Consider the following 17,968-nt stretch of genomic DNA (forward strand, 5'->3'; position numbering starts at 1 on the left):
AAGAAAAGTAGAAGTAGAATTTTTCACATAAAGTATTAAAATGTATTTTTAAAAATATAAGAATTAGGACATCACTGAAAGGGGCAGAATTGGGCTCTCAAGCTCTGTCCCTCCACAAAATAGCTATAAATCTGCAAAAAAAAAAAAAAAAAAAAGGTGGGGGGAATGGTCAGAAGCAACTTGTGCAGAAATCTGGGATCTAGTCAAAAATTGTCAGCAACTGCAAAAACTTAAATGAAGAAAAAAGTTACTGTGCTGCGTTAAGAGATCTCCATGGCATTTTGAATTGCGGGCTCATCATCCTGAACCTCTAGATTGGTGGTCGCACTCAGTGAAGAGAGCAGCCCATACTTGTGAAGCAGATTGTCAGTGCCAGAGGGAACAATAGAGATCTTATTCTCAAAGAATTGTGTTTGAATGTTTTGACCTGACAGCTCCCCAAAGGACTAGCACAAAGGCTTGCCTTTGTTTTGTCTGACTTGGAGTAATCCCAGGGCTTGGGGGTGGTGTCCAGATAATATTTACTGAAAATATTTGAAAGCAAACAAGGAGGGGGGGTCTTCAAAAAGTTTGTGGAAACTGCATTTTAGGAAAAGATTCTAAACAAATTTCAGGTTTTTGCACCAAAATAAACTCATCCTTTAATTCAATTTTTCCACAAAATTTTGAAACCCCCTTGTATACTTGCCAGGCCATCCTAGGGCTATAAATGATAGTTGAGGCAAATATTAGATGATTAAAATGCCTGGGAAAGAGCTTCAAAGAAGAGATATATGAGAGAATAGGATTTTTCAAAGCTCTCAATGTACTGAAGAGTCAAGAACACAGATAGGAAAAGAGATAGAAATATGGTCAGATAAAACCCTAGAGAACCCTAATGTTTGACTTCTTGCTGACTATTAAAATCCACACAGCTAGAAATTAAAGGCAGAGACAAGGATGAAAACAGCCTGATTAAGCATTGGTTTAATGAGGGTCCTAACACAGAGCCAATCTGCTGAGATATTAGGAGGTTATTTATTTATTTTTCTTTCTTTCTTTCTTTTTTTTTTTGACTTCATGTATTTAAGGTAACTCAGAGGAAACAATAGCTCACTAATAACACTAAGGGATTTCAATGGTGACAAAAGAAAAAGAATACAGAGATTATAATAAGTGTTCAGAAGAGTCATTAAACAGGGGCTGGCTCATGGTGGTTGGACCAACTCTCAGACCTGGTAGCTTACTTTCTCACTTTCCCTCTCTCTCTCTCTTACTCTGTCTCTATCTAATCACATTAAAATTAATTAATTAATTCATAAATAATTTAGAGTCACTGTACAATGACCCCCACACACACCAAAAACAAACAAACAAACCAATAAACCCAAAGGAGGAAATATAATCTGATTTCTACTTCACATTAGAATATAAAAAAGTCCAGTTTTCTATACAAACTATAAAGCATGCAAATAAATAGAGAAAATATGGCTGTTTACAACAAAAAGAAAAAAATCAATATAAAATGGCTGTGAGACAGTCTGGAATTTGGATTTGTCAAGCAGAGTTTGTAAATCGGCTGTCATAAGTATCTTCAAAGAAATAAAGAAGATCATGGACAAAGAACTAAACTAACCAGGAAAATGATGTCTCAACAAGCATGGAATATCAGAAAATAGATAATTTTAAAAAAAGCTAAGTAGAAATACTGCAAATGAAAAGTAAAGTAACCTAAATTAAAAATTTTACTAGAAGCGTTCAATCGCAGATTTGAGCAGGCAAAAGAAAGAATTAGTGACCTTGATTATGGGTCACGAGAAATTATTCAGTCTGAGAAGCAGAAAAACAAGAGAATGAAGACAAATAGTTCCCAGTAAACCTGAGAGATGAGAGACACTGTCAGACATATAAATATTCTCATAATAGGAGTTCAAGACTAAAATATGTGAGAAAAAGGAAAGAGAATATTTGAAAAAATATATTAGAAAACTTGATAAAAGACATGAAGATACATATCCACTAAACTCAGTGAACTCCAAGTAGAATAAAGTCAAAGAGATCCACACAAACATACTTTAATCAAGTAATTGAAAGCCTCGGACAAAGAGAGAATTTTGAAAAAAGGAAGAGAGAAGCAACTTGTCATGTACAAAGCATTGTCAATAAGATGAACAGTCAATTAGTTCCTCATCTGAAGCTGTAGGAAGCAGAAGATAGTGTGATGACGTATTTAAGTTGCTAGTAAGAAACAAATAAAAAAAAAACTGCCAATGATGAATTCTAAATTCCATAAAAGTACCCTTCGAAAATAAAGGAGAAATGGAGAATTATGATATAAACACACTGAGGGTGCAACACTACTCCACCTGCCCTCACACTAGACAGTAAAACAAAGCCATAATAAAAGGCATGATGGTAAAGATAAATTACACAAGTAAATATAAAAATTGGTACAATTGTATTTTTGTTTTTAACTCTTTACATTTCTGTGTGTAATGTTAAAGGGAAATGAGTAAAACCCATAATTATAAATCTATTATAATAGGCACGCAATTTTAAGTGTGTAATTTATGAAAATGACAACACAAAAGAGAAGGCTGAGCTGTAGAGGAGCAGAGCTGTTTTATACTATTTAAACTGAATAGATTTTACTTCAAACTTAATTCTTATAAAGTTAATACATTAATTAAAATCTCCAGGGTAACCACTAAAACATGTTCTTAAAATATATACAGAAAAACAAAGAAAAGGGAAACCCAAAACATAAAATGTACTAGAAAAATAAACTAATCATTAAAAAGGTACATATGAAGGAGTTGAGGAATGATAAAAATAAAAGTAAAATACAAAACAGACAACAAAATAGTAGAGATAAGCTTTTTACCAGTAATTAATTATATGAAAATAGATTAAACTCTCCCGTCATAAGGCAGTAGAATGGATACAAATACAAGATCCAGCCATGTCCTCTTTCTAAAAGATTCAACTGAGATCCAAAGACACAAGTGCGTTGAAAATGAAAAGATGAGGGAACCAGCAGTTAGCGTAATGGCTATGTCACTGGACTCCCATGTAGTCGACCGCGGTTCGCGTCCCGGACCCGGTGGCTTAAAACTCATGCTGGGCGCATGTGCGTGCGTGCCCAAGATCCCGAGAGGAGAATGGAGGAGAAGGGATTGCGGTGTGACCATCCCCCATGGGGGGTGATTTCTCGCTTTCTATCTCTATGTCTCTCTCTGTCTGTCAGGCAAGTGCACGCGCCCTATAGTGAAAATCTCCACCCCCCCCAAAAAAAGATGAAAAAGCATATTTCATTCAAAGAGTAATCATAACAGAGCTGGGTGACTATACGAATATAACAGAAAATAGACTTTAGATCAAAACCTGTTCCAAGCAACAAAATATGACTATATATTGATAGGAGTATCACTCCCTCAAAAAGATATAAAAAGCTATATATACACCAGGGCTAGTCCATGACATGGTGATTAAGGTGGATAGTTCTTACGTGACTAATTATGTGTTTTGAATCCTGGACCTGGTGACCTGAGAAACACACTGCGCACATTTGTGTCTATGCCCAGAATTCTAAAAGAAGAAAAAAAGGAGAAAGGATTGTGATGTGACCATGACTATTGGGGCGTGCTTTCTCATTTTTTCTCTCTCTTTATGGTGGTTGTATATGCTCTCTGGCAAAAGTAAAAACAAAACTATTGTGCTAAGTTAAAGGAAGCAGATGTAAACTGTCAGACTAATGATTAAGAGAGCTGGATGCCATGTAGTCCATTGCAATTGGAGTCCTAGTTCTCAGGGCTTGAAAAGTACACCAGGCATATGTGCATACATTCCCCAAATCCTGACAAGATGAAAAATAAAGAATTGCAAAATAACCATGTCCCGTTAGGAGATGCTTTTTCCTTCGCCTCTTTCTCTCTGTTTCTCTCTGATAAGTGCACACATCCTCAAACAATAATTAAAGAAAACACCTATTATAGGATACCATTTATATAAAATATACATAATAGGTACATCCACAAAGATAGAAAAACAGATTTGTCATTACTATGGACTAGTAAGAAGAGAACAGAAAGCAACTGCTTAGTAAGTAGGGACTGTTTGTTTAGGGTGATGAAGACATTTTGTAACTAGAAGGGGATAATGATCGTGTAACATTGGGAATGAACTCAGTGCCACAAAATTTTTTACTTTCAAATGATTAATTTTATGTTATGTGACTTTTACCTTAAAAAAAATTTGAAATTAACATAGAGTTTTACTGGTCAAGAATAATGCAGAAAAATAGATCTAAATATGTATAAAGTTTACCTTATCATGTAATTGGCATTTAAAGCCAGCAAGGAAAGCATTATTGACTAATAGCTGTTGGAACAGATGTTTCTCTATTTTTTTTTTAAAAGCAAGCAATGGGGCCAGAAGGTGGCATACAAGTTAGGGTGCTGGACTGCCATGTGGCTGACCATAGGTTGAGTTCTGGACTTGAAAGCTTAAAAATCATACCAGGAATGTGTGCATGCCTGCCCAAAAACCCGGGAGGAAAATGGAAGAGAAGGGATTGCAGTGTGGCCATCCCTCCAGGGTGCGATTTCTCACTTTCTCTTTCGCTCTCACTGACTCTCTATTTTCTATTTCTCTCTGGCAAAGGTATGTGCCCTATGGTAAAAACCGTAAGAAAAAAAAAAAAAAAGCAAGCAAATAAGAAAAAACAAATATTCTGAAATGGAAATTAAAACTAAAGGAAGATAATGATGAAAATTTCTCTGATCACAATATAATTGCTATTTATCTTATGATAAAATAGACATTGTGGAATAAAGGGACAAACAATATTTAGCCATTATAAATATAAGTACTAGTAAAATATAACTAAAATAGTATTATTTAACTAAAGCATGAAGCAAAATTTTCTAGCTCTAGATTCACAAAAATTGAAATACCATTACACATTACATTCTGTTATCTCTGAAGAGATTAAATAAATGTGGGTTATTTTATATGATTTTATAATGTTGGTATATATACAGCTTTCTTAAATTAACTTGTAATGTTTTTAATAAAAAAAGTAATTTAATAAAAATTTAAAAAGGAAATTCCCTGCTTTGAGGTTGATATTGATTTTCTTATAAATTTGTTATGAGGCAAAATACCATTTTTAAAATTTAATGAAGGCTAGTTTAAGATTTTAGAACCATATCAGGGAAATACTGACAATGGGGAATATTTTGTTATTCAACATTAGAACTTTAGCTAATAAGATGCTTCAAAAGGAAATAACATTTTAATTTGGGCATTTTTCTAAAAGCTTATTAACTTTAAATCTAAAATGGATTATTATGCATTGTAATTTATATTGGTTTTCTGGATACTGCTAAACTGAAAGTAGGGAAATAGCTCATCCAAATTATTCTCAATAAACACCCCCCCTTTTTTAATAACAATACTATTCAAGAAAAATCAGTTTCTTAGAAAAAAATAGACCTTTAATATCTTCTTAAGAAATTTTTGGTCATTTGTAACAAATTAGAATTCCTATTAATTTGTCATCAAATGTAAATCTCATTATTTATTAGAATTCTGCTATATTAGTCTCCTATATGGGAAGAGTACCTTATATAGTAAGTTTCACCATAAACATCTAAAATTAAAGTAAGGGCATCACCTAACATGTGTTTTACCACCTTTCAATAGAGCTATCCTTTACAGCCATTGATTGCCTCTTTCCCATCATGCAGGAGCAGAACTTCTGCGAGAGACTTAAAGGAAGATTGGAGCATTGCTACACAAGTGAAGGAGAGCATGCCAGAAGGGAGAGGTAAAACTGTTTCTCACACTTTGATGAATGTAATGATCCTGAAAAAACTCATTGATGTATCATTGAATATATTTCTAATATGCTCAATAATCTTGTTTAAAAGTTTTATAATTTTTGTTTCTAATAGAAAAAATACCCTCAATAGGGGCCAGACAGAGAAAAAGGCAGGGAGAGATAGAAAGCCCCTCCCATGAAGAATGGTAACGTCACAATCCTTTCTCCTCCATTTCTATATCTAGTCAGGATTTGCGGCATGTATGCCCACACGCCCAGCATGTTTCCTAAAATGATGGATCTAGGAGTTAGACCACAGGACTGGTCATGAGGAATCTGTCTGCCTTACCAGGCCAGCCCTTATTGAACTACATTTAAATGTAAATGGTTACATGTGATACATGGCTATTATGCAAGAGTTATAGTTCTTGGGACCAGCAGATGGTGTAATGGCTACTTCGCTGGACTCACATGCAGTTGACCACAGTTTGAGACCTGGACCCGGTGACTTAAACCCAAGATCCTGAGAGGAGAATGGAGGAGAAGGAATTGCAATGTGACCATCCCCCTTGTGGGTGGATTTGTCATTTTCTATCTCTCTGTCTCTTTCTGTCTTTCTGGCGAGTGCATGCGCCCTACAGCAAAAACCTCTCCAAAACAAACAAACAAACAAACAAACAAAAAACGAGTTACAGTTCTAGCACATATATAAGTTGTAATAACACTGTTGTCATAATTTATAAAGTGTACTGTACTTTATATACTGGCATATTATTTCAACATATTTGAATGTATTTGTGGAATTGTTGGGTCATTGGAAAAGTCATGATGCATTTTTGCATAGAAAAATATGTCATGGTTTTTCTGATGACCCAGTATCTTAAACAATCTTTCCCTGCATCAAAAATTTTCTAAAAACAGTTAGTGAAGGATGATTAGTAACTTAGAACTTTATTAAGAAGCCAGAGTATTCTGTATTTCAAACTGTCACTCATAGTGAGGCTATGTTATTACGGTTTCCCTTTTCACTATTTGTGTCCACAGTGAAGATGAAAACCTCAATCATTACCAGGTTATCACATAACAAATACTGGGAGAAAAATGAGCATATTAATGGTCAAAATCACAGTTTAATTAATTGCGATCACTGTCATTCATTACCTATGGGAAGATTAATTTCAGGAGCCCCCCCTCAGATACCAAAATCCATGGATGCTCACGCTGATTATGAAAAATGGCATAAACTTGAATATAATCTATGCACATCGTCCTGTACACTTTAACTTATCTGTAAACTATTTGTAATACCCAGTGCAATGTAAATGCTGCATACATGTTATATATTGTATTATTTAAGGAACAATGACAAGAAAAGCTGAAGTCTGTACATGTTCACTTCAGACACAAGCAATATTTTTCCAAATATTTTTTGATTCATGGTTCATTTAATCCATGGATATAAAATTATACATGTGCATTTGGATCTAAAACACAAAGCATTAGTTGGATGAAGGAGATTAATTGTAACTGGTGTTAAAAAATGGCAGATAGGGACCTGCAGTTGGCGTAATGGCTATGTTGCTGGATTCCGGTGTAGCCAACCACAGTTTGAGTCCTAGACCTTGTGGCTTAAACTCATGCCAGGCGCATGTGCATGCATGCCCAATATCCTAAGAGGAGAATGGAGGAGAAGGGATTGCGGCGTGGCCATCCCCCCTGGGGGGTGATTTCTCGCATTCTGTCTCTCTGTCTTTCTGGCAAGTGCACGTGCCCTACAGCAAATACCTCTCCAAAAAAAAAAGAAAAGAAAGAAAGAAAAAGAAAAAAATGGAAAAAGAAAAGGCACATAGTTACTCACTTAATTGATGTGAAACAGTAAAACTTATTGAAATAATAGAAAAAATTTTGAGTGAGGTGTTAAGTATAATGAATTAGAGACACTTGAAGTATAAATACTTACAGTATTTATTTTAGAGTGCTACTAAAGGAATAGTATAAAATACAAAGTATGTTTTCATAAAAATAGATAAATAAATAAGCAGACAGGGCCACCCTGTGGTCGTGGTCAAGACAGCTGGGTAGCACAGCCAATTCCAAGGCTTGAGTGCTAGACCTGATGGCTTGAAAAATATACCAAACTCATATGCATATATTCTCAAAATCCCAAAAGAAGGAAGAAAAGGAAGAAAAGGGATTTCACTGTGATCTCACCCTATGGAGAGGATGCTTTTTTGCTTTCCTTTGCTTGCTTTCTTTCTCTCCATGAGCGCATATGTCCTCTGACAAATTAAAACCAAAATGAAAATGAAAACAGACAATTAACTATGTAAATGCCCAGAATGTGGTAGAACTAAAAAATATATATATCTTGAGAAGGAGAGTCACCCACAACAGGGTGTCATCATACTGCTATACCCCACTCCCCAGCTTTGACCAGTCAGGATTATGGATGTGCTCACATTGACTATGTTTCAAGTCAGCCAAGGATCCAAGGCCCTGGTTTTCCATGTGGCTTCAACATTGTAGAGTGTTGCCCTACTGCCTGTACCACCACAGGTGAACATAGAATGTAGATGTGGTAAAATCTGACAGAGGAAAAAAATGGATCCAAAGAGATCAAATAAATGACCAGTCCAGAAAAACATCATGTTTTTGTTTTAAAATAGAGAAACTTGGGAACCAGCAGTTAGCGTAATGGCTATGTCGCTGGACTCCCACGTAGTCAACTGCGGTTCGTGTCCTGGACCCGGTGGCTTAAAACTCACGCCGGGCGCGTGTGCGTGCGTGCCCAAGATCCCGAGAGGAGAATGGAGGAGAAGGGATCACGGCGTGACCATCCCCCCTGGGGGGTGATTTCTCGCTTTCTGTCTCTATGTCTCTCTCTGTCTGTCTGGCGAGCGCACGCACCCTACAGTGAAAATCTCTCCAAAAAAAAAAAAAATAGAGAAACTTGATTTTCAATATTTCTTGTGAGTCAGCATGCTTAATTTCTAACCCAGCAGGTTAGAACTAGTGACTATATGACTGCTGAGCTTGTATTTAAAACCATTATATTACCAAGTAGGTGATGCTCCAGCTAACAGAACGTCATTATTGTCCAAAAGCAAAACAAAAATGCAACTTACTTGTCACCACTTTTCCTGATCCAATTTTACTATTTTTGGTTCAACTCAGCTCTTTGGGGTCCTTGTCTTTCTGGACAGTTCATGTTTATGTATTCTTGTCATGTCATGTTTCAACAAATGTCACAGCTTATAGATATAAATCCCACAAGAATGGGACCCATATCTGTCTTCTTTATCTTCTTATTGCCAAGGAAGAGTATGTTACCTGAGACACAATAGTCTCTGGACACTTTCATAATTAGAATAATGAAGACCCATAGTAATAATTTGGTTAATATTAAGTCATGTCATTCCAGAGCTATGAATCAGGAATCACAAACATGTCTCATTAAAGGATTTAATTTGTATTATAACCGAATAAATAGAATTTGGAAATTCCAATGAATTCCCAATGAGGCTAAGTAGCGAAGTTGTTATCTCTTAAGGTTGAAGAATATAAACTATCTTATTACTAGGAACCATCTGAGAATTTTCAGTATTTACCTGATCTAATCATTGTTATTGTTTTCTTATAAAATAGAAGGAAACACAAACATGCTTTAAAACTAAAACTCTATAGTACAACACTTAACTAGGCCATGTGTTATTTTTCTTTTAGATAAAATCATATTTTGAAGTAATTGGTTGAGATTTAGCTATTCTGATTATCTTATAAAATATTCATTGAAAAATCTCTTTTCAAAGGTTATAATCAATGTTATCCTTGTATTATAATAAAACTGACTTTAAAAGGCTAATTCATTTTTCCAACATTCTCTTATTAAATATATAAATATTTAAAGGAATAATATAACTAAGACCCATGTTTCTATCATTTGACTTATAGGCAGATTCACTAACAAATATAAATACCTCTTCATATTTTAAGATGAAAAGTGTCCAGAGTTAAAGCAGGAAATGGAAACATTGCTATCAGAGGCCATCCATCTCGTTAAAAGTCTAGAAACTGACCGAGCAGAAGCTGAAGAGGCTTTAAAACGACAAAGATCAAGAAAGAAAAGGATTAGCCTGAAAATCGACGCTTGGTCAATCTGGAAACTTCAAGAACTCCCGTTAGCTGTACAGAAAGGTAATAATCAGGATTTTTCAAATTGCCTTTTACCTTTTTCAAGAGATATGAGTAAAAGCTCAATATAAAAACAGACAAACAAATAAAAAACCTCTTTGGTTGAGAGTGACCATATTGTTTCTCATACAAAACAGGGTGCTTTTAGACAATGCTATTAATGATGATGTTGAGTTCAAAGACATAAATTGGGATAGCACTAGCTCACTTGGACCTAGTATCATTTGGGTCTGTTGGAAATTCTATGGCATTAATGGTACCTAGAGGTTGAGCAAACATTTAGCACATATTCCTTATAATTACAGCATTCGAGTTAATAGAAATTTAGAAATTTAAAGTGATTGCCAGTTTGTGTCAATAGCCATATTTTTAAATATAGGAAAATGAAAGACTTCTATGTAATATTTTAGGAAACATAAAGGGACATCAAAAAGTTCATACAAAAATTGAATTAAAATGTGAATTTATTTTGGTACAAAACAAATTTGGAATCCATGCATTTTTTTTTTCATAGAATGGATTTTGCATGTTTTTTTTTTTTTTGAAGCTCCCTCCTACCTGTGTCTGCTTTTGAGAATTAAGCAGTAAATATGAGAGTAAAGAATGATATAATCTATGTTGAAGTGTCAATCTAAAGATAGTGGATTTTTAATTTTTTTTTTTTTGATTATCACTGTAGGGCGCGTGCGCTCGCCAGACAGACAGAGAGAGACATAGAGACAGAAAGCGAGAAATCACCCCCCAGGAGGGATGGTCACGCTGCAATCCCTTCTCCTCCATTCTCCTCTCGGGATCTTGGGCATGCACGCACACGTGAGTTTTAAAGCCACCGGGTCCGGGACACGAACCGCGGTCGACTACGTGGGAGTCCAGCGACATAGCCATTACGCTAACTGCTGGTTCCCTGGATTTTTAATTTATTTTTAAGACAGGGAATTGTCTTCTAGCTGGGTTCATAGGTACATGCCACTAACCTGGCTTTTTTAGACAAAATCTCACTATGTCGCCCAGACCAGACTTGAGCATGATCCTCTTGCCTCAGTCCCCCTGAGTTTTTAGGACCATAGGTACATGTGATCATGCTCAGTGTCTTAGGTTGGCAGATGATATAACCTCGACCTCACATATGGTTTCATGAGTGGCACACACAACATTTTAACAGTACACAACACTGTGCTAGGCCTAATTGTTTTGAATTTTGTTGTTGTTATTCTCTAAACACTAAAAAAAAGCAGCAGCCAAGAATATAATCAGAACTGAGCCCTCCATTCCCCTCAGTGTGGCTTTTACCCAGTGACTCCTTCCATGAACCTAGTTCACATAGCAACTCAATCAAGGACCCTGTCTTCCTGTGGGAGCCCTCCAACTTTGTAGGCCTATACTACTAACAGGTGCTGAGTCTGGCACATCTTGTAGTTTGAGAGCATGAGCGCCTCTCAATTCAAAGAACCTTTCAAACTTGGCTGACTCCCATCCATGATCAATACTGTGTCCAACACCCATTATAGTCACAGAATATGGATCCGCACCCACATAAAGGACCCTCAAGACACTGCAGACCAATATTCCATCCTGCCATTCACGGGTGATTGCTATCTATCCACTACCAGGGCTGACAGTTTCCGTAGAGACTGTTGGACAGCAACATTCTACTCTATTCCTGCTTACATACAAGTATCTCACTAGGGAATGCCCACCCCCAACAAAACTATACCATTAATACCACAAACATTCCAAATCTAGAATACTGAGACATGCTCAGACACTACTGACAGTGAATGCAACACAAGAATCTTCCAAACACTACACTATTACACCTAATGAAAACAACAACACCCCATCTAATCAACACAAAATTAAATAAAAAGAATTTTACACTAAGAAAGCTATCCAAAAATAAATAAATAAATAAATAAATAAATAAATAAAATCAGAAAAGGCAACTGCTCCCCAATGTATAAGTATCAATATAAGAACATAACAAACATGAAAAGGTAAGGAAACTTGACACCTTCAAGGAAACTCAATAAATCTCCAGTAATTAGATCATGAAGAGAAGGATTTTTTTTTTTCCTTTTTTTATTTGGAGAGGTTTTTGCTATAGGATACACACACTCACCAGAACACAGCGAGAGGCAGAGAGACAGAAAGCAAGAAATCACTCCCCAGTGGGGATAGCTATACCACTATCCCTCCTCCTCCATTCTCCTCTTGGGATCTCGGGCACGCATGCACACGCACACATACTCGACATGAGTTTAAGCCATCAGGTCCAGGACTCTAACCACGGTCGACTACATGGGAATTCCAGCGACATAGCCATTATGCCAACTACTGGTCCCTAGAAAAGGAATTTCTTAAAGTCTCTGTAAGGGAATTCAAAATAATGACTATGAAAAGACTCAGTGAGATATGAATTAAGAATTCAACAAAACCGGGAACCAGCAGTTAGCATAATGGCTATGTCACTGGACTCCCACGTAGTCAACCGTGGTTCGAGTCCTGGACCCGGTGGCTTAAATTCACACTGGGCGCGTGTGTGTGTGTGCCTAAGGCCCTGAGAGGAGAATGGAGGAGAAGGGATTGCGGTATGGCCATCCCCCCTGGGGGGTGATTTCTCGCTTTCTGTCTCTATGTCTCTCTCTGTCTGTCAGGCGAGCGTGCGTGCCCTATAGCAAAAACCTCTTCAAAAAGAAAAAGAATTCAACAAAACCAGGAAAACAAATTTTTTAAAGAATTACTTATTTAATTAATTTATTATTATTACATTCTTTTTTCATATGTATTTTACCAGAGAAAGACAGACAAGAGAGAGAGAGAGAGACTGAGAAAGCAAGCTGCCAGGTCTGGGACTTGAATTGTGGTCCAGCCCTGTGGGAAATCCAGTACCTTAAATAGCACACCACCTGCTGGCTCCCAGGAAAAAAAAAATTAGAAAAACAGGATGAGAAATTTAACAAAGATGGAAGTCATTAAAAACAAAACTAAACAGAAATTCTCAAGATGAAACACAATTAAATATATGAAATTAAAAATATAATGTGGTATTATCTGTTGAAGATAATTTTATTGTATTATCAACTGGACTAGGAAGAAATGTACACATGTTGGAATGTTTACTTTGTAAACTAAATAACATGATTGAATGTATAAAAGAACATGAAATTTTAAAATAAGTGCATTATGATTATAAAAGCAATGTGAAAGCTAAAAATGTAGAGAGTTACCTTAGAGACTCCGAATGAATAGTACTGTCCTTAATACCTTTGGTGAGTATATCTCAGTAGGGGCCATTCTCCTATCAATATGCTCTTCTGGCTAAATACATATTTAGTTGTTTTATCAAAATCTATATCATCAATATGCTATGTAGAAATTCTTCAAAGAAGTTATTCTAGTCTATTGAGGGTATACACACACGCATCCTGAATGGAGTAAATTGATGTTTAAAAATTTATCATAAATTTTATCTCAGTCTAAGTGGTACACATATATTTCTATGGGTATAAGATTGATTTAAATAATGGTTTCTAAAGGTTTACAAATGGTCTTTGTACACACAGATTGAAATTGTTCATATTTTTTAGAAGCAGCTTAGTAATACTCATTTGTAAAATTATTAACAAATGTATTTAATTAGTGAGATGCATTAGATATGGGAAATAAATAATAGGAGATTTTCAGATGTATTCACAATGATTTTTAGAGCACTATATAGCAATTGGGAAACTGGGAGATTTGACAGTTTTTCACTGTGGAAAATTTGAAGTATTGGTTCCCTTCCATTGAAAGATGAAACCAATTATTTCCAATTATAAATGATTTACTTTTAAGTATTTGGTTTTGAACTCTAAAACAATTAGCATGCATTCTTAAGAGAATTTCCCTTCATTTTATAAATACTTCTTCGAGTTTCTGACTTTCTAGACATTTGTTTATTCACAGTTAATGAAATAGATTTTAAAGTGTTTGAACAAGGACTGTAGTATGGAAATTTTAAAAGAAAATTGAACAGCTTATTTCTGATAATCCACTTATTAACATATGCAACATATCCTTGTCATGAAAAACTTTAAAAAAATAGCATTACTTAGGCTGTAAATGATACTGTGAAATAGCCATTTACAAATCAAGTTACAAATTCTTGGGTAGTAAAACTTGATTTGAATCTGCACTTTTTATTTGACAGTATAGATTTCATATACAGAAGCATCATTCTAATTATTATCACATAACATAAAGATAAGGTTGTAATTTTAAATTCATATTACTATAACAATAGAAAATATTTAGTTAAATTGTTTTAAGAACTAATTATGGTCAACAAATTTCATGAGAAATCGATTTTTTAATTCTCATTTAACTTCTTTCGCTATCACCTAAAAAATACTGTTATTTGATATAATGTTAGTGCCAATAAATATAAGTAAAGAAAGAAAAAGAAAAAAATATGTAATGAAGAGATTAAATAGCAGACTAAAACATGCAAAAATAAAGAATCACAAACCTGGAAAATAAGTCTTTTGAAATTATCCAGCAAGGTAAAAAAGAAATTGAAAAAAATAATTAAAAGAAAGACTGAAGACAGACCATGGAATTTATGGGAATATTATAATTAAAATGTCAAAGTTCAAAAACAGAAAAAAAATGGGAACCAGCAGTTAGCGTAATGGCTATGTCGCTGGACTCCCATGTAGTCGACCGTGGTTCGCATCCCGGACCCGGTGGCTTAAAACTCACGCTGGGCGCATGTGCGTGTGTGCCCAAGATCCCGAGAGGAGCATGGAGGAGAAGGGATTGCAGCATGACCATCCCTCCTGGGGGGTGATTTCTCGCTTTCTGTCTCTATGTCTCTCTTTGTCTGTCTGGCAAGCGCACGCGCCCTATAGTGAAAAAAATCTCTTCAAAAAAAGAAAAAAAAAAAAACAGAAAAAAAAATTAAAGAAGCAAGAGAAAAGCACCAAGTTACGTATAATGGAACTTCCTAAGACTACTAGCAGATTTCTCAGCAGAAACTAAGCTGGTATGGAGAGAATGGGATAATATGTTCAAAATGTCTAAAGAAAATAATTGCCAACTAAGAATACTGTACCCAGCAAATTTCTTCTTTAAAACAGAAGAAAAGATGGTCTTTCCCAGATAAGCAAAAACTGAGGGAATTCACCATCACTGACCAGTCTTATAAGAAATCTTTCAGGGAGTCCCACATTTGGATGCAAAAGGGCAGTAATATTATAAAATAAAAGGAAAAAAAAAAGTAAATAGAAACTCAAAATGCAATATGCATTGATAAACTAGATACACAAATGAGACATGGAAAAGAATTAAAAAGAAAAATAAAGAATGCATGAAGTAACCACAAATCACTTAACAGAATGACCGGAATAAAATTTTAATCTATCTATAATAATAAATGTGAATGGCTTAAACTTATAGACTGACTAAATGGCTAAAAAAAATAAACTTCAATTATATGCTTCTCCAAGAAACACACTTCATCTATAAAACACAGTTAGACTAGTAGCAAAGGAATGAAAAGGGATATTACACATAAATGGAAGCCAAAACCAAGTAGAAGTAGCTATATCAATATCAGATAAAATAGACTTTCATTCAAAAGAAGTAAAAAGAGATAAAGAAGGCCATTATGTAATAATAAAGGGACCGACCCAACAAAAAGTCATAACAACTGTGAACATACAAGTACCCACAATGAGAGCACCTAAATATATAAAACAATTACTAGACCCTGGACTCCCACATGGTAGATATGGTTCGAGTCCCAGACCCAGTGGCTTGATACACCAGGTGTGTGTGTGTGTGTGTGTGTGTGTGTGTGTGTATACATGCTCAAGATCCTAGGAGGAGTATGGTGGATAAGGGATTGCAGTATAGGCATTCCCCCTGGGGGTGATTTCTCATTTTCCCTCTCACTGTCTCCATCTCTCTCAATCTCTCCAGTGAGCACTCACACCCTAAGATACCTCTTTTCAAAAAATAGTATCTCTAATGAATACAGAAGCAAAAGTCTCCAAAACAATACTAGCAAATTGACTTTATCAGCACATTAAAAAGACTATACACCATGACCAAGTTGTTTTTCTTTCTCCAAGGGATACACATATACTTCCATAAAAATGTACAATTACTATATATTAATTAAAAATTTTTAAAATGATGTATTTTGCTGTTGGTGAGTAGAATATCTACAAATATTAGTTAAGTCAATCACATGGCCAATTGTGTTTTGAGTCCCAGACCTGGCAGCTTGAAGTTAATTCCAGATGTATGTGTGTGTATGCCCAAAATCCCAACCAGAGAGTGGAAGAGACGGGATTATGCCCTGGCCATCCCTCTGGGGCATGATTTCTTGCTTTCTGTCTCTCTTTCTGGCAAGCCACACATACCCTATAACAAAAATCTCTGAAAAAATTTAAAAATGTTGCTCAAGTTTTCTCTCTTTTTAATGATATTCTGTCTAGTTGTTCATTGAGTTGTTAGAAGGATATTGAAGTCTCTGTGGCTTCAACTGTGAAACACAGAAGAAACTAATTATAGAAAAGTTATTTTTTACAATTGTCAAGTTTGTTCATGTGTTTTGATTTTTAAAAAATCATTCAAAATATCCTGACAAGTTGTCAAGAAAATAAGAAATGCACCAAGACCAATATTTCAGTTTAGCACAGGAATTTTATGTAATAAATAAGCATTAGTGTCAGATTTAGGTTTGAAGAGATTATGAAACCTGATGTCCTTGGATCACCACTTCAATATATCTGTAGCATAGAGGAGGCTGGAAATAAAGCATAAGGCTCACACAAAATGACAAGTCTGAACAGAGATCATAAAACAAAGCAGAGAATCCAGTTTTACAGTTAGCATAAGAGTGATTCATTAGGGACTAGAAGATGGTGTAATGATTATGTCTGTGGACTTCCACATAGTTGACTGTGGTTCAATGCCCAGACCCAGTGGCGTAAGACTCATGCTGGGTATGTGTGCATGCATGGCCAAAATTCCAAGAAGAAAATAAAGGAGAAGGAATTGTGGTGTGACCATCCTTTCTGGAGGGTGATTTCTCGCTTTCTGTCTCTCTGCCTCTCTGGTGAGGGCATGTAACCTCTAGCAAAAATCTCTCTCTTAAAAAAAAAAAAGTGAATCATTAATAAACCTGCCTCTAAGGTTGAAGAGCAGAGAAACTTGTTTGTTTCACTTAGTCAATGGAAGAAAATATGTTCCATGAACATTCTTACTGTACTGACCTCAAATGGATTTGTAACTCAAATTCCTGTCTCTGTGCTATATGTCCAGAAATTTTTGAGTGGAAAATGTCATCATTAAATGTTCTGTGACTTAGTAAGATGTCAGTCATCTGACAAAAGCAAAGACAAATTTTTTCTTTCTTTCTTTTTTTTTTTTTTTGAGAGAGAGATTTTTGCTACAGGGCACGTGCACTCATCAGAGACAGAAAACGAGAAATCCCCTCCCAGTGGGGATGACCACATGACAGTCCCTTCTCCTCTATTCTCTTCCTGGGATTTTGGACACTCACACACATGCCTGGCATGAGTTTTAAAGCCATCAGGTCCGGGACTCGAACCATGGCTGACTATGTGGGAGTCCAGCACTGTAACCAATACGCCATCTGCTGGTCCCAAATTTTGTCTAGAATACCAAAATTTGAACCTAAACACCAAGGAATTATTTCAGATAAAGTTCTAACAAAAGTAGTATCTCAATATCAAATATAAAACACAAAAATCCAGTTTTGATTAGTACATGAATCAGTAGAAGTGGACCACAAAATTTTACTCTGTTTTTAAGATATTGGAGTACAGATGAGCTTATAAATAAGTATGATGAACATATGTAAAAAAAAAAAAGTTTTGAAAATAAAAGAACTAAAACAATTTTTTAAAGAAAGCCAAAATAAAAATTTAGAAATAGTTAGAAATGAAAAATATATTAGTAAAA

At 35.3% G+C, this 17,968-nt stretch overlaps 1 protein-coding gene across 1 annotated transcript in view; it reads left to right on the top strand.

The window, feature by feature from the left end:
- Positions 1-17,968, top strand: part of CCDC178 (coiled-coil domain containing 178) — a 431,445-nt gene that overhangs the window by 44,714 nt on the left and 368,763 nt on the right. The window contains 2 exon segments of the mRNA XM_027772660.1: positions 5,730-5,809; positions 9,797-9,997. Coding sequence (XP_027628461.1) covers positions 5,730-5,809; positions 9,797-9,997 — 281 coding nt within the window.

This window comes from Tupaia chinensis, unplaced genomic scaffold (assembly GCF_000334495.1).
Source record: "Tupaia chinensis unplaced genomic scaffold, TupChi_1.0 Scaffold000290_1, whole genome shotgun sequence".
Taxonomy (NCBI): Eukaryota; Metazoa; Chordata; class Mammalia; order Scandentia; family Tupaiidae; genus Tupaia; species Tupaia belangeri.